This window comes from Typopeltis vanoorti, chromosome 4 (assembly GCF_054136105.1).
Source record: "Typopeltis vanoorti isolate ZY-2024b chromosome 4, IOZ_Tvanoo_1.0, whole genome shotgun sequence".
Taxonomy (NCBI): domain Eukaryota; kingdom Metazoa; phylum Arthropoda; class Arachnida; order Uropygi; family Thelyphonidae; genus Typopeltis; species Typopeltis vanoorti.
This window is the reverse complement of record NC_143552.1, coordinates 91936901-91962810: the sequence shown is the minus strand read 5'-3', so window position 1 is coordinate 91962810 and position 25910 is coordinate 91936901. Positions and strand designations below refer to the sequence as shown.

Sequence of the window (25910 nt, the reverse complement as noted above, 5' to 3'; positions counted from 1 at the left end):
AATTAGAAACATGAGAAATATTTTTTATATTATTCAATAAATTTTTAGTCATATAATTTCAATATGCCTAGAGTAGAAACAAAAATCATGAAATTTAAATTTTCAATAATAAAACAAAAGTCCATTATGAGACAAATGGAATTGTTTTAGTTTGGAAGAAGTTAGTTTCGTGAAATATGGTTCTATATTATTATTATTTTTAGTTATAGATAGTACTTCAGATCAAGAAAGTTTCTTTTCTTTTTTTTGTTTGTTTATTCTGAAAACATTTTGTTTTGTAGACCTGAAGTTTACAAAACAAAATTTTCTAAACACAAACCCAATTTCACTTTTAGAAAATTTTTGATAATCTTTGTTATACTTAAGGATTTTTTTTTTTTTTTTTTTGTTGTTGTGTAGTTTTCTTTTTCAGCAACTTACAGACAGCTCATGGTCATTACCTTCATTAAAAATATTTGATACTGATGCATAAACATGTTATTTCTCAAGGTTAAGTACAGTCATTTTCATATCCCTCACTATTTTCGATTGCAAGTTTCATCCTGTTTTGAAGAAATACAAAAGCGAGATATTATTATTATCATTAAAATTATTATTTGCTAAAGGAATGTTCAGTCTAATTGGCTACACCTTTCACATGTTTGTATATCTTGAATCTCAGCTCAGGAAAAATACCAGAGGAATGGAAGGAATGTATGATAGTTCCATTGTACAAGGGGTAGTGCAAAAACGGATGTGTCTAACTACTGACCTATTAGTATCTCTGGTGTGGTAGTGAAGATTTTAGAGAAGTTAGTAAGAACTCACATATAGAAATTGGTAGACAAACATGTTATACTCTGCAAGGAACAGCATGGGTTTACTAAAGGAAGGTCATGTTTTAGCAATTTGCTCATATTTTATAACAATGGTATGGCTGAGTTGGATAAAGGGAATGGATACACTATGATAATGTTGGATTTTTCTAAGGCATTTGATAGGATACCACACAAAAGGCTGTTGCATAAACTAGAGAACATGGGATTGCAATATAAACTGTTAACTTGGATCAGGGGATGGTTGACAGACAGATATCAAAAACTGGTATACAGTGGGTGTGAATCTGCCAGATTTAAGGTGCCCAGTGGTGTACCTCGGGGTTCAGCCCTTGGGCCATTATTGTTCAATCTATACATTAATGACATCAGGCAGGATCTAACATCAGATGTGCAATTGTTTGTCGATGATGCAAAGATAGGCAAGGCAGTCAGGGATGCTACTGATATTCAACAATTACAAAATGATTTGAATAGACTGGAAATTTGGGCAAATGAAAATGGCTATCAGTCAGTTTAATGTTAGTAAATGTAAAGTTATGCCCTTTGGCATGATTAGAGTTCCAGTGGCATATTATATTAGAAGGGTTATGCTACAAGAAACTGGTGAGGCAAAGGATCTTGGCATTATTGGTGGATAGGAATTTGAAGTTCAAAGGTCACATAGGATAATTGCAATGTTGAAGCAAACCTTGACGTGCAAGGATAAGTCATTTTGCCTCTTTATAAGGCTTTGATAAGGGGATAAAGAAGATGTGGAAAGGGTGCAAAGAAGAGTTACAAAGATTATATCCAGATTATGGGATTTAGATTATGAGGGCAGATTGTGAGTATGTGGATTGCAGACTGTGGTTAACAGGAGAAAGAGGGGTGATATGATAGAGATCTATAAACTTTTGAATGGGTGTTATAGGATATCAACTGATGAAATTTTTTGTTATATGGAAGGTGGGGAGAGAACACGGGGAGGGGGGGGGAGTTAAGTTTGTTCGCAGTCAAGAAAGGTGTAAGAGCTAGGTTTTTCTTCCAGAGAGCAGTGAGTGAGTGAGTGAGTGGAATAATTTGCCCTTAGGAGTAGTGAGTACATCTATTGTGAATGAATTTAAGGGAAGGTACGGTATCTGGTTTGGGTGATTTATAGTCTCCCTCAATGAGTCCTTGACTACCTGGAGGTCTCAGATAATAATAATAATAATTAAAAGAGACTTCCAGGGAGTCAGGAACTTATCAAGAGAGGCCATATTATTCGCACCAGCTGTCATACCTGTTCTTGAATCCATTCATGTTACTTGCGCACACAACACCCAACCCATTGAATCACACACCACTCTATGAGAGAAAAATCTATCACCCCCCCCCCCTTTTGACAGCATTCATTCTCAAGTTCCAAGGATGCCCTCGCATCCTTTTCCCACCCTTCATTAAATGAAAAATTCCATTTATTGAAATTCTGTATAACCTTTTCAGAAGTTTGTAATTCTCACTCATATCCTCCCTCTTTCTCCTGTTTGGTAGTGTCTGCAGCCTAAAAATTCAAAATCTGTCTTCATAACCAGTACTGCACAATCCTGATATCATTTCTGACACTCTCCTTTGCACACACACTCTCTCTCTCTCCACCGTATAAGAATCACCACAGAAAACAGGAAACTAGACTTGATGAAGGCAAATCTTCATCAAACTATATGTTTGATGAAGATTTGCCTTCATCAAACATATAGTGTATTGGCACATCATATGATTATCACATATGAGTTATGGTTCACTTCCTGTGTCAAACAGAATTTTGCCAATACTGAGTTTTCTAATTTCAAGAACAGAACTAGAACATAAAGGAATTTGAAGTGCTTAGTTGCAAACAGATGAATCAAGATAGTCATAGAACATAACAGCTCATATTGTGTTGATAAACATTTCTGAATTGAAATTTTATGAAAAGTTAAAACAAAAATCTAAGTTTTAAAAAAAATAATTAATTTGAGTCGCTCTTGTGAAATAATTACAAATATAATGATATTTTTTTTTACATTCATATATAAAAAAAGAAACTTACTAAATTTTTTGGTAAGCATAGTATATTGCCTTTCCACTAGATTAAGTTTGTTTTTGATTTCATTCTTTGATGCTGAATCGGTTAGTATAATACAAAGTTGTTCACAAACACTTTCAGAATCAGCTAGTTGAGGACGTTGCTTTTCAAGATCTTCTTCAAAAGCCTATAATTTAACAAAATGCCTTTCTATTAGAGCAATACAAATAAAAATGATTAGACTTCCTGAAACCATTTTTTATTATTAGGTTAATTTTGAATTTAAAAAATGAACAACATTATTCAAAACATTATATTCATTAAATTACTTATATATACATGTCATAAAAAAAAATTGTATTGAAGAACATTTTACAGACTAACAAATTGCAACTTCTAATTCATTTTATGAATGTAGAAACCTTTGCAATGAACATTTTGCATTGCTTGACGTTCACTGATATTTTACAATGCACAACAGAAAATATTTATTCCAGTAATTCTTTCCTCTTTGTATGCTGTACTGAATATTCTTCAATTACTATTAACATATTCCACATGTTAACAGTGTGTGCGTATTTCAAGGTTAATAACAAAAACACAATGGTACAAGTAAATGGTGGAAAAATATGGAGACATGGTTTTTGTGAATTGCTAAAAGCAGCAAAAAATATGATTCATTTCTATAGAAACTAAGCTCTATGTAATTAAGCAATCAGTAAATGGTGAACTGCTTACTTCAACTGGTCATGTTTATAACATCAGTCATTATTGAGTCACTCTTGTGAAATAATCACAAATATAATGATATATATATATATATTTTTTTTTACATTCATATATAAAAAATAAACTTTCTAAAATTTTTGGTAAGCATAGTATATTATTATTATTATTATTATTATTATTATTTGTCATCTCCAAGGAGTCCAAAGACTCATCGAGGGACTTGTCTTTCCACAACATTAAGTTTGTTTTTGATCTCATTCTTTGATGTGAATCACTTAGTATAATACAAAATTGTTCACAAACACTTTCAGAATCATATAGGCTAGGAGCAGGTTGACATGACGACATATTTAGTTGAATGTTGCTATAGGCCAGGGAATGTGAAGGATTGTGATAGAGAAATGTATAAACAACTTGGATTAGTGAAAAAAGAAGGGTAATTATTATGGGCAATTTTAATTATGGCAGTATAGATTGGAATGAAGAGATAGCATTTGGGAATAAAGAAAATGAATTTCTCAAGTTCTTCAGAGATAACTACCTCAGGAGACATGTAAAGGAGGGCATGCGAGGATTGAGAGATTTAGATCTGATCATTTCATCAGAGGATGCAATTGTGAGTTTCTCCAGCTGGAGAGAGTGATCATGAAGTGATCACCATATGCAGACTGTGGCTAGCCATATGCAAACTTCTGTGAGGAAAGGATATATGAAAAAGTACAAGGCTGGTGAGAGAGCTTGGAGCTATATAGCATGGAATGAGGAGTTGAGCAGTAAGAAAATAAATGCTGCTTGGGAACTGACAAAGAAATACATAACAGCATCGATGTTCCAAAGGCCAAAAGGCTGAATAAGGTAGGTGCAAAATGGATGAATTTTAAAAACAAAAAAAATGAAAGGCAAGTACAAGAAAGAATGATTATGGTAAGATAATGTTAATGGATTAAAAAATGGTAGAATGGTAACTGCTGCAGAAGACATGTTGAGGTATTCAGTGATCAATTTATAAGGGTTAAATCATGAGAACCCTAAGTGTAGAGGACATAGGAGAAGATGGCTTAATTGTGGGTGAGCAGGAGGTATCTGAGAAAATAAATAATCTTGATGTCAAGAAGACAATAAGATTTGATGACATATCACCACATGTCATAAGGAAATGTTTCAGGGATTTGGCAGTAGTATTGGTATGCCTGTTTAATAAGTCTTATAACATCACAGGTTCCAAAGAAATGGAAAGAAAGTAAAATTGTTCCAATACATCAAGGTGGTGATAAAACTGTGGCTACAAATTATAGGCCAATCTGCATATCTGGAGTTGTGGTGAAGGTGCTAGAAGTAGGATAAAATGAGTTGATAACAGTAGTATTTGTCTGTGTTTATCAGTATGGGTTTGTTAGAGGGAGATCATGTTTTACTAGCTTACTCATGTACTATAAAAAGGTGATAAAAAGGTGATGCACTGTATATGCATCTCCCCTTGGAGAGGGGAGATGCATATAGTGGCGTACTTCGATTTTGCAAAAGCTTTTGATAAACTGCCACATGACGAGCTATTAAATAAACTGAAACAGATGGGATTGGATAACAAATTTCTGAGCTGGATCAGTAACTGGATAATGGCAATGATGCAGAGGACCCTGACATGCAGAAATAAAGAGATTATGATGCCATTGTAAGGCCTTGATCACACCTAATATGGACTATTGTGAACAGATTTAGTCATCAGGTTTTCATGGTGAGGAAGATTAGAAAGAGTCCAGAGAAGATTCACATAGATGGTCGATGGTCTTTGGAATGTGGAGTACGAGGACAGACTGAAGAATGTAAATTGCAAAGCCTTGTGAATAGAAGAGGAGGAGGATGGACATGATTGAGACATATAAGCTAGTCAGGAGTTGTTATCAGGTTGACATAGAAGAGATTTTTCATAGAATGGGAGGGGGAGGTAGAACAAGAGGCCATTGCTGTCAACTATATAAGGAGGGTGTGAGCAGTGGGGTGAGGAGAAGGTTCTCTGCATGGAGTGTGGTTGGTGAGTGGAATGTATTGTCTGAATGTGTTGTGAATGTAGACACATTGGATTGATTTAAGGCACAGTTGGGTGAGAACTGTGTGTGATAGTGTGTACCTCTGACGATGAGTCTCTGACTACATGGAGGTCAGATGTTAATAATAATAATAATTAACAGATGAAGCCATTTTAAATGATAAACAAAAAAAATTCTGAATACACTCAGAGTGCAAGATCTGTTCAGTTTGTGTGGTGATTTGTAAGAAGAAAATATCATTATGTTTGATTAATCTAATTAATTAAGTAGAATTAACAGTTTTCAAATTATTCATTTTTATTATTTCGGTATTAAGGTAATTTATTTCAGAAACACAAAGAAATTTAACAATGTATCTTATGAAAAGAAAAAAATTCAACTCATGAACAACCAACTCACAAACACATTTCAAAAATTTTAAAATTGTCCAACTGAAATGATAACAAATTTTAATATTGATTCTAAATACAAAATTTCATTAAATTCCATCACATCAAGAAAGGAATTTGGTAACAAAAAATAGTTGTTGTTGTTTTTTTCCCTTGCCAACAACAAAAATGAAAAATCATCTTCACAAATCAAACTTAGACTCATAATGGATGAGGCTAGAGACGTAGGGGTGTTGGTAGATAGGGAGATGAAGTTCAGGGGACACATTACTAAGGTGTCCAAGCTTGCACATAGGATTACTTGGTTGTTGAGGAACACACTGACATCCAGAGATAAAGAGGTTATTATTCCCCTTTATAAAGCATTGATACTTCCACATTTGGATTACTGTGCTCAGGTCTGGTCACCTGGATTCCTTGGAGATGAGGAGGCTGTGGAGAGGGTTCAGAGAAGAGTGACTAAGTTGGTGAGTGATGTAAAAATGCTCCCTACATTGATAGATTGAGAGCTTGTGGATTGCAGAGGTTGGTTGATAGGCAGAGAAGAGGGGATATGATAGAAACATTTAAATTACTGAAAGGTTTTTATAGGATTGATGCAGGGGAAATGTTTCAGCTGTGTGATAGTGATGGAAGAACAAGAGGTCATCCCTGGAAATTAAAGAAGTGTGTGGTTAACAAGGGAGTCAGAACAAGGATTGCAGAGGTTGGTTGATAGGCAGAGAAGAGGGGATATGATAGAAACATTTAAATTACTGAAAGGTTTTTATAGGATTGATGCAGGGGAAATGTTTCAGCTGTGTGATAGTGATGGAAGAACAAGAGGTCATCCCTGGAAATTAAAGAAGTGTGTGGTTAACAAGGGAGTCAGAACAAGGTTTTTTGCCTGGAGGGTGGTGAATGAGTGGAATTCATTGCCTGATTTAATTGTGAGCTCTTTGTCTGTAAATGAATTCAAGAAGAGATATGACAGATATTGTTTTGCTAGTTTGGGTCTCCTGCGATGAGTCTACTGACTCCATGGAGATACCCGTAATAATAATAAAATAAGTGCACTACAATTCATCCATATGATCAAAGAAATACATAGCAGGTTATATAATTGTCTACACACAGTTTGAAAATGTTCAAATCTGAATTTTCATTATTTAATATTATTAAATTAGTATTATTATTATGTGACACCTCCAGGAGCTCAAAGACTCATCAAGAGAGTGTGCCAACAGCATCGAACAATTGATTCCCTTCCAACTACTAACCGGTACTTCCTACTTACGGATCCCCTTCCAACTACTACAACTAATATTAAGAACCATTATTTTTAAGAGAACTATGAAGTGAACTTTTGATACTGTTCCTAAGTTTTAAAAAATTAATTAAATTCCGTTCTATCAAGTAAGGAATTATCATCATTATTTTGGGCAGCAAAAAATGCTTTTTTTTGGTAAATTTTTTGTCAATCTATATAATTCATCAACAAGTCAACCTTAAAGATTTCACTGAGGAATGAAAATCAGTGCACTATCACATAGCATGTTGTATCACTGTTTACACACAACATGTTTTGATTGTCCAAAGCTGAATTTTCATTATTGATATTTCTAATATTTTTAACAGAACTATAAGGATGTCTGTAATAAATTTGTATTATTCAAAAACGTTCTGTTAAGTTCTGTTAAATACATTTGTAAACATTTGATAAGAGTGAAAAGTTACTGTGTGGTAGTATTATTACTGCAGGGGGGGGCATGCCTATGGAGTCCAACGAGTCACGAGAAGCACACACACACACACACACACACACACACACACACACACACACACACTAGCTATCCACACAATACCTATTGCATCTGTTCTTGAACACAATCACCAACAAAGCATTCATGTTATTCTGACATTTTATTCTACTCATTCACCACCACTTTCCAGCAAAAACTAGTCCTGACATGTCTGTTAATTACATTCACAGTTTGCAAGGATTTCATCCCTTTTATTCTGCCCCATCTTTTAAATTACTAAAATAGTTTTACAAGATTGATGTATACAGAAGAAATTTTTCAGATAGGCAGAACATCTCTGAACATCTGGAAGATGAGCCAGAGAGTTCTGTGCTGCATGAGAAACAGGACACTGGATCTCAATAATAAAGCTCTAGAACACTCTGGTGTACTTTTAATTAAGTACACCAGAGTACCACCTCTAAGGCAAAGGCAGTTTGGAGAGTTTATAATAATATTTCATTCAAACATATATAATTATAAAGATTTTTTAAGATTTGCATTATAATAAATTACAAACATGTGAAACAATTTTTTAAATTATTAAATATATTTTACTCATATGAATCCAATATACATAAAGTAAAAACCAAAATTATGAAATTTAAATTTTTGATAATAAAATAAAGTTTAATGAGATAAATAAAATTTAGCAGAGCATTCAGACCGTTTGATTTGAATCATTTCAATTTAAACTTTTAATGCAGACAATTCAAATCACACGGATGAAACACTATGTGCCTTCAACCAAATACAGTCCTAATAGAGGGTCAGTCAATGTATGTCAAGAGACACATTTTATTTAAAACTTCCTTTAGATTTTTAGTTAATGAAAAATTAATCATAGAATAGAGCTGTGTGTATATGTGACAATACAGTGAAAAAATATAACAGTTAAAAAAAAAAATGTTTAAATTGTCTTGTATCTCCTAAAGACCTTTCAAATACCACACTGGGAAATACTTCTCTAGAAGAAAGAAGGGGGGGAAAAATACTCAAGATAAGTAGAGTAAAATATACCAGAAGAAAATAATAGAAAGAGACAAAAAATTAAAACTGCAGTTATTATCACTAGAAGGTACTTGTCCATGAACAGGTGCCCCAAATCACTTTTTTTTTCTCTGTAATAGATTCCTAAAGATGAACTTGCAACAGAAGTGAAAGATGTAATCTGTGCAATTAAGTGTTTCTTTACTTAGCAAGTACTTGTTTTATATGGATAGTATTAACAGTATGACTAAATTTAATTAGTCATATATATATATATATATATATATATATATGTGAATCCTTGGAGGTGCCACGTAATAATAATATATTGAAAAAGATCAGAATGCAGTGATATCATCCTTTAATATATAGTTTTCTGTTCTGCTTCATCTGCATTAACACTTCATATTCTCGATTATGAATACATTATTATTATCACTACAGTAATCTACCATTTATCCAAACTTCAAAACAATGACCCGCCTCAATGAACTGATCTTTTTTTATGTTATTATTATTATTATTATGGGCATGGCACCATGTAATTATACTTAAATTATATGACCCTTCAGCTATCAGAACAGCAAACTGCCTTTTTGGTGTGGTTTGATAAATAGTACATTACTATAATAATAACATCAGACATCCATGAAGTCGAAAGACTCATCACAGGAGGTCAGGGCCGGATTTAGACTTGCTGAGACCCTAAGCTATACAAAACCCAGAGGCCCCCTACTGTTTTAAATTACATCAGCTGGTCTTTTTGTTTTTTTATTTGAGGCCCCGGCAGATTGCGAGGCCCTAAGCTGTAGCTTTTTTAGTTTATACATAAATCCAGCACTGCAGGAGGTGCACACTCTCATGCAAAAAAGTTATCACCGAAGCATGAGAAACAGTTTCTACAATCACCACACTCTCAGGAAATGCATTCCACTCACCAACTACTCTTCATGTGAAGAACTTGTGCCTCACTCCCTTGTTCACAACCTCCTTATACAGCTTCCAGGGATGATCTTTTGTTTTATTTGTCTCCTTGTACTATAACTTTCCATATCAATCTGGTAACAACCTCTTCACCAATTTAAACATATTGATCGTATCCTCTTTCTTTCTTCTATTCATAAGGCCATGCAAGTTGTATTCTCTCAATCTGCCCTCATATTCCACATTCAATAGACAGGAAAATATTTAATGAACCTTCTCTGGACCTTCCCTAAGATATCCTCATTCCCTTGAAAACTGAGTAAACAAATCTGTGCACGATAGTTTACATGACGTCCGATCAAGGTCTTATACAAGGGAATCATAACTGCTTTGTTTCTCTTTAGCATGCCATAATTCATTGTGATGTTCTTACAATTTAAACGGTGTGACCTCTAAACTTCAAATCTCTCCACCATCACTCCCAGTTCTCTCATTTCTTAACAAACACTGATACACGAATGACACTTTGAAATGTGACAATAGCCATTATCTTGCCATGAAATTAAATTTTTGTGTGTTGGTCTTGTTTTAACTCAATATTTAGTGTAATAATTTTTTTTTAAAATTCACACTGAGTATTTTTTAATGACTTATCTTTGGCTCATTACTCCACCAGTCCCTTAAAATCACATTATATCTTCAGGCATGGATAAGATGAGAACAGAGATGACTTCATTACAGATGTGTAATTATCACTGGCAATTTCATATCTTTTACCCTTTCTTTTCCAAAATAACAACACAGAAATAATGTGATATGGTGATTGGTCTTAAATTACAAGTCAAAAACTGGTATAATTCCTTAAGATATTTAAATGTAAGCATTTAAGTTAATACAAGGTGGCCTATGAGTAATGGAATATTCTGTATAAATGGCCCATCTTTGTGAAGGCTAAAATGGAAGGCATTTATGAGATGTGGTTTTTCATAACTACAGTTGACCCATGAACAATGCACGGTTCCACTTGTACATGGATTTTTTTTTTTTTTTTTTTTTTTTTTTTGAGATTTGAGATAATTTGAAAAACTTACAGATGAACTGCATAGCCTAGAAAAATCAAAAAAATTAAGAAAAAGTTAAGTATGTCATGAATTTCAAAAATATATGCACATACTAGTCTATTTTATCCTTTACTACCATAAAATATGCACAAATCTATTATAAAAAGTTAAGATTTATCAAAAGTACACACACAAACACTTAAGACCATACATGGTGCCATTCACAGTCGAGAGAAATGTAAATAAACACAAAGATGCAGTATTAAATCCTAATTGCATAAAATTGACTGCTTAATTAATTATTAAATAAAAATTTTATAATGATTCATTCATTAGTGTATAGGCTAGGCTACCATAAGGCAATCATACTGCTGCTACTTTGTTAGCAATGCATGGATTGTTATACCTGTAAATAAATATAAATTTCTTTTTCACATTATTTTCTCATTTTTGATGTCTAGTGTTAGTAATATGTAAAACATCTACAGTGTTTTGTATCATATAAGATAATATTGATGTAGGTACCACAAATGTATTTTCTCTCTTCTTTATGATTTTCTTAATAAGATTTTCTTTTCTCTAGCTTACTTTATTGTAAAAATACAGTATTATAATAAATATAACATACAAAATATGTGATAATCGATTTATGTTATTGGTGTTATTGGTAAGGCTTATGGTAGGCTATTAGTAGTTAAGTTTTTATTATTAGTAGTAGTTTTATTAGTTTTATTTTATTTTATTAGTAGTTAAGTTAATATCAGCAGTAGGCTATTAGTAGTTAAGTTTTTGGGGAGTCAAAAGTTACATGTGGAATTTACCCCCCCCCCCTAATTATTCAAGGATCAACTGTAATTTAAAAAAAACCTAGTGATATTAAAAAAACTTAACAGTTGCTTCACAAAGATGGGCCCTTTATACAACATGTTTCATGACTTATCAGACACCATGTATTTACTTAAATATTTATGTAAATAAGTATGTTATTTCAAAAGAAAACAAAAAGGCAAAAAATTTTAATGAATGAAAGAAAGAATATTCAAAACTTACATTTAGTTTCATCAACTGATCTTCTGTATCAGTACTGCTTTCTAACAAATGCTCAAATCCATCACTTATTCTTTGAAGGCCTTCTTGCAACAGATTAATAGTTATATGGAAATCTTTTGTAACGCCACTCACAGCATTAAGATTTTTTTCTCGTTCTGTCAGTTTCTGAGTAAGATCCTCCCACTGATGATGAATAGTATTTATTTGTTCAGTTACTTTCTTTGCATTTGGGTGAGATGTACCTAGTCGATTTAGCACTGCTTGTCCAAAATTACCCAATTGATCTAGTAGAGCTTTTTGGGAGACAAATTCATCCCTCATAACCTACAAAAATGATTAAAGAATGAATCAAAAATAAATGTTAAAATTTTAATACAGGAATTATACATATTCTTGTTTTTATCAAAATTATACAATATTATGCATAACCAACACTTTATTGTTTATGAAAAGCATTTGAGAAAATGTGGATTACAGAGATTGGTAGATAGGAGGAAAAGAAGAGGTATGATAGAAACCTTCAAGTTATTATTATTATTATTATTATTATTATACAGGCCTCCATGGAGTCAAAAGACTAATCGTGGGAGGTCCTTTCTAAGAAACACAAGTCTATCAAGACTCATTGAGGGAGGTCCCTCCTAGGGAAACACAAAGTCTATTATACCACTCCTTAAATGCACTGACCATTCTCACTCTCACTACTCCATCAGGCAATACATTCCATGTTTCAACCACCCTCCATGCAAAGAAACCACTCCTCACCCTCTTTCTCACAGTTTCCTTTTGTAACTTCCAGGGATGGCTCCTTGTCATGACGCCTTCCCGCTGTTCAACCAAGCGAAAGAACTCCACAGTGTTCAGAGTCTTATACAACAGAATGATAACCATTTTATCTCTGAGGTCAGTGTCTTTCTCATTATTGCAGCAATCCACTGCATTACCTTCGCTACCTTTGCAATATGTTCCCTAAATTTCAGGTTTCTATCAATCATCAAATCCAGATCTCTTGTCTCTCCTACTTTCTCCAGTTTAACTCCTCCCATAGAGTATGCAGCATCCCATCGATGTGTCCCAAACCTCAAGACCTTACATTTTGCTGCATTAAACTGATATCCCCATTCATTTGTCCATCTACCTAGCTTATTCAAATCCTCTTGCAGGGTTACCACATCTGACTATTACTAATAACTCTTCCCAGCTTCGCATCATCCACAAACAGCCGAATATTTACACTTTGCAATTTCATGGACAATGTCATTGATATAAAGGTTAAACAATATAGGTCCCAGTACTGAGCCCTGTGGAACCCCACTTGTAAACTTCTGCCTCTTTGATATTGCTCCACCATACACAACTCTCTGATACCTATCAGACAGCCAATCCTGAATCCAGTTGACCAATCTGACATCCAGACCCATGTGCTGCAACTTGAATACCAGCTTATCATATGGCACCCTGTCAAATGCCTTTGCTAAGTCTAGGAAAATGGCAGTATATGCCTTTCCCTCATCTAATGCTCTTGTAACTTTATCATAAAAGGCTAGCATATTGCTAAAACAAGAGCGTCCCATGCTGACTTTTACTGATAACATTACCCTCATCTGCCCAATGCTGTATATGGTTCCTCACTACTTTCTCCAAGATCTTACTAACTACTGATGACACACAAACTGGCCTATAATTAGATACTTCCAGTCTGCTACCACCCTTATGCAATGGCACTATCTTATCTGCCTTCCATTCCATGGGCACCTTTCCCGCAGCCAGACTTTCATTGAAAAGCCAGGCCAAGTCAGTTCTTAACACATTAAGGTATTTTATCAGATTGATACAGAAGAAATTATAAAAAGAGTGGATGTTAAAATGGGAAGAAAGAGAGGCCATCCTGGAAGTTGTATAAAAATGTGGTGAAGAAGAGGGTGAGGAGTAGATTTTTTACGTGGTGAGTTGTTAGTGAGTAGAATGAATTGCCTGGGTGTGTTGTGAGTGCAGGTAGTGTAAATAACTTCAAATCTCATTATGATAGACATGCTGCTCGTTGAGTTTATTATTATTATTATAATAAATATAATAATAATAATAATAATAATTATTATTATTATTATTATACCCATATATAATAGCATCTCTGCAATTAAAAGAGAGCTATTGGAAAACCAAAAAAATATTCAGAGGATGAGATTAAAGAGAGAGTTGGAGCTCAGTGGCAAAGAGAAGAAAGTGACACAGAGAAGAGTGGAAGAATTTAACGAAGTCCTTTATGTAGCAATGGAGAGAAAATGGCTGACAAAGAATGTCTTGAAATCACCAATTCCATTTTAATGATTAGAAGGAGTAAGAATATTACACATGAAAAGAAAACCTGCAAGGAAAAAAAAAAACTTTACTGTCACTCATCTACTCAAGACTAATGGACAATTACTGCTCAAGTAGACAAGTGATGATATAGAATGGACTAGAATAGAATAGAATGAAATAGATCTACTTAAGACTAATGGACAATATCAGTCATCATCCAGGAAATAATAAAAACAGGAAAATAAATTTAAATTCAGTGAGCACATTTTTAATTTCTCCTTCTAAAGGTGTGAGTCTTTCATTTCTGTATGCTTCCTTTGGGTATGTTTTAAATAAGTTTTTGAAATAATTTATATCACCCTTTAGTTTCTCTTAGGAAAAGAGATGCTTTTCAATTTGCAGGAGGAGAAAACTTGTGGTAGAGCAAAGTGTTCTTTAAGTACACACATGAAATAGGATTTTAAACAGCTAAAGGAGAGATTGGCTAATGATAAGGAGAAGGAAGAAGTTAATTTTATAAAGAAAGAATCAAAGGATAGTCGTATATCGGTGTACAGGGACTCGATCATTAGAGGTGTGATTACTAATAAAGTGCACAAAACATGCTTTCCTGGTGGAACAATAAAGCAAATAACTGGTGCATTGCAGAAAAGAAAATACTGGGTGTCAAAATTAGTGGTAGTTGTGGGCACAAATGACTTAGTTGGGGAGAAGAAGAATATTGATAGAAACTTGAGGAAGTTGTTGCAGCAGGTAAAGAAGAATAGTGTTGTTGGGAAAGTCGTAGGTGTGTTGCCCAGATATGATAAGGCTGAATTGAGAAGGAAAGCAGAGATTATGAATAGTAAGATGGCTGAGTTGCATGAGGCAAAGGGGGGGGTTCAATTTGTAAATCTGTAGAGTGAATTTGAAGGGAAGTTCAAATGGTATAAAGCTGATGGATTACATTTGAATGGGTTTGGTGTTGGGCATTTAGAAAGGCTATTGTTTTCTGTGAAGGAACAGAGTCAAGAAGTTAATGTAGCAAATGATCAGTCTACCTCTGAAACAGGATAGACAAATCAATAGATTGTACAGCAAGAGGAAGATGGATATGAGGCTGAAGATGTGGTTGCAGCAGCAGCACAGGGTGATGGAATGCATAAAAGTGAGGATGAGACAGGTAAAAATGGAAATCACAGTCAGGATCAGGGAAACAGGAGTGGTCAAACCGAAGAGAGGGTGTAGTATAGCAGCTATAATAAAGAATGTTGGTGCTGTTATAATGGCCTCAAATACAGCAATTGTTATGTTTATCCACAAATGTAAGGAGTATTCAAAACAAGAGAGCTGAGCTTTGGTATTGATTGAGACGGAATGCTCAAAAGTAATTGGAATAAGTGAAACTTGGTTGTCTGAGGAGGATGTGATGTCGGGAATAGAATTAGAAGGATATATAATTTTCCAGAAGGATAGAGATGTGAAAAGAGGAGGGGAAGTGCTGTTAATGATTGCAGAGGAACTGTATCCACAAAGTGTGGAAGTTGATAGTGCATGCACAGATTTTGAATCTGTGTGGTGCAAAGTTGAAATAAACAGGTTAGTACTTTGATAGGATGCTATTATAGGCCAGGGAATGCAGATAATAATGATTATGAAATGTTTAGGCAAATTAGTTCGGCATGTAAAAAGAAGATGATCTTGATGAGACTTTAATTGGACAGCATTATGAAACACTTGACCAAGTGTCAAATCGATGTTTTGGAGATTAGTTTGTCATCTGGTATACAATAATGTACCCTACCTATAAAATAATTAAGACTGAGCAGCAGTCTATATATTCACAGTTTTGTTTCAAAGAACTAAACGCCAAACGGAATAAGTTTCTAAGAAAAGTTTACAAAACACAACCAAGTGACATCAATATAAAAGTTGATGGAATTGCAGTATATGAATTTCTCATAACATGACCAACCGTTGAGAAATCTGTTCCTTTCTTCCTGATGCAAATTTATGTACTGCATGTCTTTCACTTGATAGTCATTTTTCAGGTTATGGTTATAGTAAGAAGCTGTTATTAGTGCCAGTGGTGTTATATTATTGTTATTTCTTTTACAAAATTGGACTTAATAGTTGTAAAATGATGCAAAGAACTGCTTTCATATTAAAAGAGATAGTTTTTCAGGTAAGTTCTGAACCTTTTTATGCTATATTAGATTTTACTTTTTCTATGTACTGTTTTGTTTAGATGGGACTATTCTCTATAAACTGAACATTGTAGACTTTTCTCATCCTAACTCAAGATCTGTAAAAAAAATTATCACTTTTTTTGTTAGGATGAGAATAACAATGCAGTGTTTACAAGCACGATAGTAGGTACTCAACAAGTTTTTCCTATTGAAGAGCATATGAATATTCCATCCGACAATGTTTTAGTCACAATACATTTTTAGAGATTTGTTACCTGTACTTATTATTATAATTATTATTATTTAGGCCTCCAAGGAGAGTCAAAAGACTCATCGCGGGAGGTCCTTCCTAGGAAACACAAGTCTATCAAGACTAATCGTGGGAGGACCCTCCTAGAAAACACAAAGTCCATCATACCACTCCTTAAACTCACTGACCATTCTCACTCTCACCACTCTATCAGGCAATGCATTCCACGGTCCAACCACCCTCCACACAAAGAAATCACTCCTCACCCTCTTGCTCATGGTTTCCTTTTGTAACTTCCAGGAATGCCCCCCCCCTTGTCATCACTCCTTCCCGTTGTTCAACCAAGCAAAAGAACTCCCCAGTGTCAACACTGTAACCACCACTCAACAGTTTAAAAGTCTCAATCATATCACCTCTCCTTCTTCTATCCACCAAACTCATGCAGTCCATATTCCCTCAGCCAATCCTCATAACTAACATTGTACAGTCCTGAACCCATCTTTGTCATCCTCCTTTGTACCCTTTCCACAGTTAATTTATCTGCTTCAAATCATGGGGACCAAATCTGAGAACGATAATCCAAGTGTGGTCTGATCAGGGTCTTATACAACGGAATAATAACTGTTTAATCTCTGCAGGTCAGCGTCCTTCTCATTATAACAGAAATCTTCTGTATTACCTTCACCTTTGCAATATGTCCCTTGAATTTCAGGTATCAATCAATCATCAACCCCCAGATATCTTGTCCCCTCTACTTCCTCCAAAACAGCTCCTCCAACAGAGTATGAAGCATCCCATTGATGTGTCCCAAACTTCAAGACCTTACATTTTGCTGCATTAAACTGACACCCATTCATTTGCCCATCTGTCTAGCTTATTCAAATCTTCTTGCAGGACTACCACATCTGCACTGTTACTAATAACCCTTCCCAGCTTCACATCATCTGCAAACAACTGAATATCCCTCTGCAATCCACTGACAAAATGTCATTGATGTAAATGTTAAATAATATAGGTGCAGTACTGAGCCCTCTGCTATCTTGAAACTGCCCCAGATTACATCATCTGCAAACAACTGAATATCCCCCTGCAATCCCTGCAAGGTCTTATACTCTGATACCTATCGGACAGCCAATCCCGAATCCAGTTGACCAATCTGACATCCAGACCCATGTGCTGCAACTTTAATATCAGCTTATCACATGGCACCCTATCAAATGCCTTTGCTAAGTCTAGGAAAATGCCAGTATATGCCTTTCCCTCATCTAATGCTCTTGTAACTTTATCATAAAACGCTATCATATTGCTAAAACAAGAGTGCCCCTTCACAAATCCATGTTGACTCTCACAGATAACATTACTCTCATCTGCCCAATGCTGTATATGGTCCTTCACTACTTTCTCCAAGATCTTACTAACTATTGATAACACACAAACTGGTCTATAATTAGACACTTCTGGTCTGCTACCGCCCTTATGCAATGGCACTATCTTACCTTCGTTCCATTCCATGGGCACCTTTCCAGCAGCCAGACTTTCATTGAAAAGTCAGATCAAAGGCACTGTCAGTTCCCTAGCACATTCTCTCCAAACTCGTGGTGAAATACCATCCAGTCCCACAACTTTACTGACATCCAGAGTACTCAATATTTGAAACACACTCTCCTCCTGTACCTATAAACCTTGAACCTGCCCTATCCCTCTAGCATTAAAACTGACTCCTCCAGGATGAAATACTCCAATAAAGTGTACATTGAACAATTCCACTATGTCCTCTGCATCAGTCACTATATTCGATTTTTATCCCACAATATCATTCTTCCACAGTCATTTCTCCTCCTACTGGCCACATATCTAAAAAATTCCCTAGGATTTTCTTTGGATCTTAGGGATAATCTCCTCTTATATTCCAGTTTCATCTTCCTTACCATACTAGTCACGCTTCTGGCCTGTGTCTCTTCGTGCATCTTCTCTTCTCCTGTCACCTTATATTTCTTCCACAGCCTCTTTTTCGCATGCAATTCCTGTTTAATATTGTTTATCATCCACTTTACTCCAAATTGTGTCCTCTTGTTCACTCGTGGTATGCAACTTACCATTGCTGCTAACAAATATTCTTTCATAATTTCCCATGCACTAATGATATCCCAGCCTTCCAATTCCTCCCTCCATGAAACTTCCCCAAGTTGACGTCTTAGACTATTATAATCACCTGCCTTATAATTCCACATATGTTCCCGTCTCTTTGATACTCCAGCATGTCTATTCATTTTCGAAGTCAAAACCACATGGTCATACTCTCTCTCTCTCTCTCTGTCCAACTGGTGGGAGAGATGTGATCTCAGTTATTATCAATTCTTCTGATGCTATAACCAAATCCAAAACTCTTGAACCTCTTGTTCTCTCTATTACATGTTGCCTAAGACATTTGTCTCTGAAGAATTCTAGAAATTCCATTCCCTTATTGCTACATGCATCTTCCTCTCCCCAGTTTATACTACTGTAGTTAAAATCTCCCATAACAATCATTCTTCTTGCATTTACCAAACTCAACTGTCTAAACATTTCCTGGTCCCCACCCTCTGTGCTCCTGGGTCTGTAACAATACTCCACTAAATATCCTGTCTTGTTCACCTCTACCTCACACCATATGCTTTCAAAATCATTAGTGCCACTGCCTTGCAAAGTTTCCGCTCTTAGAGGACATACGTCGTCACTTGTCATAAGCAGTACTCCACAACCATGCTTTCCCTTCCTATTCTGCCGAAAGGATATTCGACCAGAAATGCTGAAGTATGGTGGTATAAAAGTCTTACAGTGGCTGCACTGCATAGTTCAGAAGGCCTGGACAGAGGGACAAATTCCTGATGATTGGAGTAGAGCTCTTATAGTACCCATATATAAAAAGGGAAATAAAACTGAATGTGAGAATTACAGAGGTATTTCCCTACCAAGTCTTCCTGGTAAGATTTATCCAAGTATACTTGAGAAACGGTTGAGAAGAATTGTGGAAGAAAAGCTTGGTGAAGAACAAACTGGATTCAGGTCAAACAGAGGCTGTCAGGATCAGATGTTCACTTTACGACAAATAGTAGAAAAATCATGGGAATATAACAAAGATTTGTATTTAAGTTTTGTTGATCTGGAAAAGACAAATGACAAGGTGCCAAGAGAGAAGTTATTCAATATGCTACAGTTATATGCAGTGGTGAGGTATGGAAATTTTAACAAAGGGTTCACATCGTCGATCAAAAAAAAGCAGTATTTCACCAAAAACGTTTATTAATATAACTTGTGTACAAATGCCAATCAAAAAGTATGAGGGGACAATCAACCTGTAAAGGCTATCATTTTTAAACAAATGATCTAAACATGAAATATTTGCACACAATCATCTGTGTTAATTTATCTTAAATAAGAGAAACATTTTTTAACTATCAAAATATAATAAGATTAAAATCTTTTATAATTGCAAATATGAAATAGTCTGTATTTTTTATAAATAAAATAAATTTTTGTTTGCGATAGATGTTTTTATGACAAACAATCTATAAATAATAAATAAATATTATCTAAACACAATAACATTGAAGTATGTTATATTTCTTTTTTGTTTTTATATTTCAAGTGATAATCAACAGTACCAAAGGGTCATTATTTTATAATCTTATTTATTTATATCCGATTACCAAAAGTGAATTTATATTTGTAGAATGGTAGTAACAGCAACTATAATATTTTATTTAATAAAATCACTTTGTTAGGTTATCGTATGAGTTTTTCACTTAATATATTTCAAAAAATTATGTTCTTTTTTCCTTTTTTTTGAAAAAATAAAAAAGTAAACAAGAAGAACAAGGTGCTGGCAAATTTTTGAAAAATTTAACAAAAGGCTCGGGCGAGTCCCTTACAGCTCACCACTGGTTATATGGTGTCAATGGGGCATTATATCAAGCAATACTTAGTCTTTATTTGAGTTGTAAGTCAGCAGTTAGAATTGAAGGAAGTACAGGAAGATGGTTAAATGTTAAATCTGGTGTCAGACAAGGATGTACATAATCCCCTCTGTTATTCATTATCACATTATGAAGGAAAGTGGTATTAAATAATGGTTTCAGCACTGTACAATGTTAGTTATGAGGATCGGATGAGGGAAGGTGGACTGCGGAGTTTGATGGATAGAAGGAGGAGAGGTGATATGATTGAGACTTTTAAACTGGGGGATTCTTTCGCTTGCTTGAACAGCGGGAAGGAGTGATGACAAGAGGCCATCCCTGGAAGTTATGGAAGGAACCTGTCAGCAAGAGGGTGAGGAGTGTTTTCTTTGCATGGAGGGTGGCTGAACCATGGAATGCATTGCCTGATGGAGAGTGGTGAGAGCGAGAATGGTCAATGAGTTTAAGGAGTAGTATGATAGACTTTGTGTTTCTTATGGGGGACCTCCCCTTGATGAGTCTTCATAGACTTTGTGTTTCTTAGGAAGGACCTCCCACGATGAGGCTTTTGACTCCATGGAGGCCTGAATAATAATAATAATAATATCAAAATTGGAGATGTTAATGTCAGCTCTTTGCTTTATGCGGATGATGTTATACTTCTAAATAAATCTGCTACAAGTCTGCAAGATTCCCTGACTAAATTGAATAACTATTGTAATAGATATGGTATGAAGGTCAGCAATAAAAAGACAAAGACAATGAAAGGCAGAATCATTGAAAATGTCAACTGCGTTGTGAATGGAGAACCTGTGGAACAAGTAAAACATTTCAGCTACTTAGGCACGATTTTTACTGAAAATGGTAAATTAAATATGGAAAATAGACAATAAAATCAACAAAGCTGGTATGGTAGGAAGTCAATTGAATAAATTCATATGGAATAAGAGAGAAATTAGTCAGAACATTAAATTAGCTGTATACAAGACAGTGTTCAAACCAATTTTAACTTATGGATCTGAGAGCTGGGTCAGAAGTAAAACACTTGACCAAAGACTAGAGACCGCAGATATGAGAGTCCTGAGAAAGTATCATATTAAAAATGAGGATGTTAGGAAAGAACTTGACTTTGTCAGCATCCAGGAATGCATTAGCAGAGCTAATCTCAGCGGGGGGGGGGCACACAAAAATTGGTTGATAGGCACAAAAGATGGGATATGATAGAAACCCTTAAAGGGTTTCTATCATATCCCATCTTCAAGACCTTTGAAATATGTCCTCTAAATTTCAGGTTACTATCAATCATCAACCCCAGATCTCTTGTCTCCCCTACTTCCTCTCCAGTATAGCTATTCCAATAGCGTATGCAGCGGCCCATCGATGTGTCCCAAACCTCAAGACCTTACAATTTCCTACATCAAACCGATACCCCATTTATTTGCCCATCTGTCTAGCATATTCAAATCCTCTTGCAGGCTAACACATCTGCAATATTACTAATAACCCTTCCCAGCTTTGTACCATCTGAAAACAACTGAATATCCCTCTGCAATCCACTGACACTGTCATTGATTGCAGGGGGACAAGTCCCTGTAATATAAATCCCAGTACTGAGCCTTGTGGGATCCCATTTATAACCCTCTGCTTCCTTGAAACTTCCCCACCATACACAGCTCTCTGACAGACTATCCTGAATCCAGTTGACCAACCAGACATCCAAACTCATGTGATGCAACTTAAATATCAGCTTATCATGTGGCACCCTGTCAAATGCCTTCACTAAGTCCAAGAAAATGGCAGTATATGCCTTTCCCTCATCTCCTGCTCTTGTAACTTTATTATAAAAGGCTAGCATATTACTAAAACAAAAGCATCCCCTTCACAAATCCATGTTGATTCTCACAGATAACATTACCCCTCATCTGCCGAATGCTGTATATGGTCCCTCTCTAATTTCTCCAAGATCTTAACAACTACTGATAACACACAAACTGGCCTATAAATAGACATTTCCAGTCTGCTACTGCCCTTATGCAATGGCACTTTCATACCTTCCTTCAATTCCCTGGGCACCTTTCCCGTTGCTAGACTTTCATTGAAAAGACAGGTCAAAGGAGCTGTCAGTTCTTTAGCACATTCTCTCAAAACTCGTGGTGAAATACTATCCAGTCCCACACACAGCCTTAGTGACATCCAGAGTACTCAGTATTTGGAACAAACTCTCCTCTTGCACCTCTAAACCAAGACCCTGCCTTATCCTTCTAGTATTAAAATTTACTCCTTCAGGATGAATTACACCAATAAAGTGTTCATTGAACAATTCCACTATGTCCTCTGCATCAGTCACTCTATTCCCATTATTTATTCCACAATGTTATTCTTCCACAGTCATTTCTCCTCCACATAGCTAAAAAATTCCCTAGGATTTTTTTTTGGATCTTAGGGCCAATCTCTTCTCTTCTCATATTCCAGTTTTGCCTTCCTTAGCATACTAATCACTCTCCTGGCTTGTGTCTTATATTCTTCCTGCATCTTCTCTTCACTTGTCTCCTTATATATCTTCCATTGCCTCTTTTTTTGCATGCAGTTCCTGTTTAATAATGTTTGTCATCCACTTTACTCCAAATTGTGTCCTCTTTTTCACTCATGGAATACTATTGCTGCTAACAAATATTCCTTCACAATTTCCCATGCACTAATGATATCCTGTCCTTCCAATTCCTACCTCCATGAAACTTCACAAAGTTGATGTCTGAGACTATTATAATCTCCTGCCTTATAATTCCACATACGTTCCCGTCTCTTTGATACTCCTGCACGTCTATTCATCTTCCAAGTCAAAACTACATGGTCACTCTCTCCAACTGGTAAGAGAGAGATGTCATCTCAGTTATTATCAACTCTTCTGATGCTATGACCAAATCCAAAACTCTTGAACCGCTTGTTCCCTCTATTACATGTTGCCTAAGACATTTTTCCCTCAAGAATTCTAGAAATTCCATTCCCTTATTGATACATGCATTTTCCTCTTCCCAATTTAAACTGCTGTAGTTAAAATCTCCCATAACAATCATTCTTCTTGCAATTGCCAAGCTCAACTGTCTAAACATCTCCTTGTCCCTACCCTCTGTGCTCCTTGGTCCGTAGCAACACCCCACTAAATATCCTGTCTTGCCCACCTCTACCTCACACCATATGCTTTCAAAATCATTAGTGTCACTGCCTTCCAAAGCATCCACTCTTAGAGGACATTAGTCGTCACATCATAAGCAGTGCTCCTCCACCACGCTTTCCCCTCATATCCTGCCGAAAAATACTGTACCCTGCTGCTTCTATTCCGTATTATATCCTCTTCTGTCTACCATGTCGCAGCGATCCGAATAATCTTTATCCAGGCTTATGCTATCTGCACCACCAATTCCTCTTCTTTATTCTGGATACTCCTGGCATTAGTATAAAGCATAAAAATGCCATTGTTTCTATACCCAGAATTATCCCCTCTAGACTCCACTGGGTTCAGCTTTACCTGGTATTGTCCACCTTCTCCCAAGTACCCATTCCCACAAGAGGCCATCCCTGCTACCATCCACCCTGGAACACACCAACTCATTCAGAACAGCAATCTCTCCAGATGCCTACGTCCTTTCTCATTCAAATGCAAGCGGTCTCTTGCATACAATTCCTCTCTGTCCTCAAATGCCCTCCAAGCATCCACATATTCCAATCCTCTCTTCTGACACATTCAAGCTATTATATTATTTAATATTACTGCTCTTCTTCTCAGCTCCACACAATCATACCTAGGCAACATGCACGCTATCTTTCATCTTTGTGTCTTCTTTACAACCTTTACAACATACAACCTCAAGCAAGAATCTCATATCTCTCACTGCTCAATTTACATTACCTCTCAAGTTGTTTGTTCCTACCATCACAATCATCTCATCAACCCTTTCACCTCTCTTAATTGCCATAGTCACACTTTCTATCGTTCCTCCAGGCAAACACTTCTCAAGCATCCTATCTTGAACACCATGGATCATTGAGTCCTCATACATTACACCTCTTACCACCCTGTTCCTCGATTGCTCACATGCATCCCTCACTCTCTCACTTCTAACACTTTCTCTCTGTGCTCCCCTACTTACCTGCCTTCCTAACATCACTCTATCCCTGGTTCCTGTGCTCCCTTGCATTCCCTCTCTCCTACTATTTCCATTTTCTTCTCTTCTGTCATTCCCACAACTCTCTCTCATTCCCTCTCTTCTACTGTTCTTATTCTCTCTTCTTCTAACATTCTCGGAGCTCTCTCTCATTCCCTCACTTCCACTTATCCTATTCTCTCCTCTTCTATCATTCACATAAGTCTCTCTCATTCCCTCTCTTCTACTATTCCTCTTGTCTCCTCTTCTACCATTCTCATAACTCTCTCTCATTACCCCTCTTCTACTGTTCCTATTCTTTCCTCTTCTACCATTCACATAACTCTCTCTCATTCCCCCTCTTCTACTGTTCATATTCTGTCCTCTTCTATCATTCCCATAACTCTCTCTCACTCCTACTCTGATTTGCTTTGCATTCATTTCTTCCATTCACCTAATCTCATCTTTCACACACTTCTCATCTCATATATATTCCACCTGCTGTTTCAGCTCATCTCTCTCTCTCTCTCTGCAAGTCAGCCACTCTTATTTGCCATTCATCCTCCTAAATGAGACCTTCAACAAAAACTTCACTATCATTCAACCTTTCCATACTCCCACTCTCATTATTTTATTCTTCATATTTCTCTTGCCTTCTATCATGCCACTCGTCTCTCTACATGGAGAATCTCCCATCTCTGACTCAACGAGATCAGTTATAGTCTCAACGAGGTCAGTTATAGTCTCAACGAGGTCAGTTATAGTCATCTCTAACTCACCAAGTTCCTCCCATTGCCTGCATTTTACGCATATACATTCCCCCTTCTCTCACCTGCCACATATACAACCGGCGGAATGCATACATTCCACAAGTCCCACATGCTACAAAATCCCGTATGATATCACGCAAAATGGAGTCATTAAATGGGGGAAGACTTGGTGATATACCATTTGCAATTTCAACTGCCACTGCCGCCATTATTCAAAATAGTATCGCTAATTAGTGTCAAAAATAGTGTCGCAACTAAATGCTAAATAAGTATAAGGGAGTATGACTATATAAATAAAAGTACAAACAATTACAAAAAAACATTTAAGTATACTAAATATAAATAAAATAAAACAAAATAATGAAAATTTATGTTGTCTTCATCTTGTCTTCCACCATCCTGTCTTCTCAAGTAACCAAAATACACAATATAGCGGCAACAACTTTCTTCAAAAAACAACTACTGAAGGACATTCGTATTCCAGAAAACAATGTAGTACTACAAAAACATAGAAAAACAGACTATTCA

General features: G+C 35.8%; 1 protein-coding gene across 1 annotated transcript in view; it reads right to left on the bottom strand.

Annotated features, from left to right (window-relative positions):
- The window catches only part of LOC150107495 (uncharacterized), a 1121546-nt gene that overhangs the window by 515949 nt on the left and 579687 nt on the right, over positions 1-25910 (bottom strand). The window contains exons 41-42 of the mRNA XM_090392112.1: positions 11817-12140; positions 2869-3031 (exon numbers count right to left, since the gene is read on the bottom strand). Of these exons, the coding sequence (XP_090248238.1) occupies positions 2869-3031; positions 11817-12140 (487 nt within the window). The remainder of the gene's footprint in view (positions 1-2868; positions 3032-11816; positions 12141-25910) is intronic.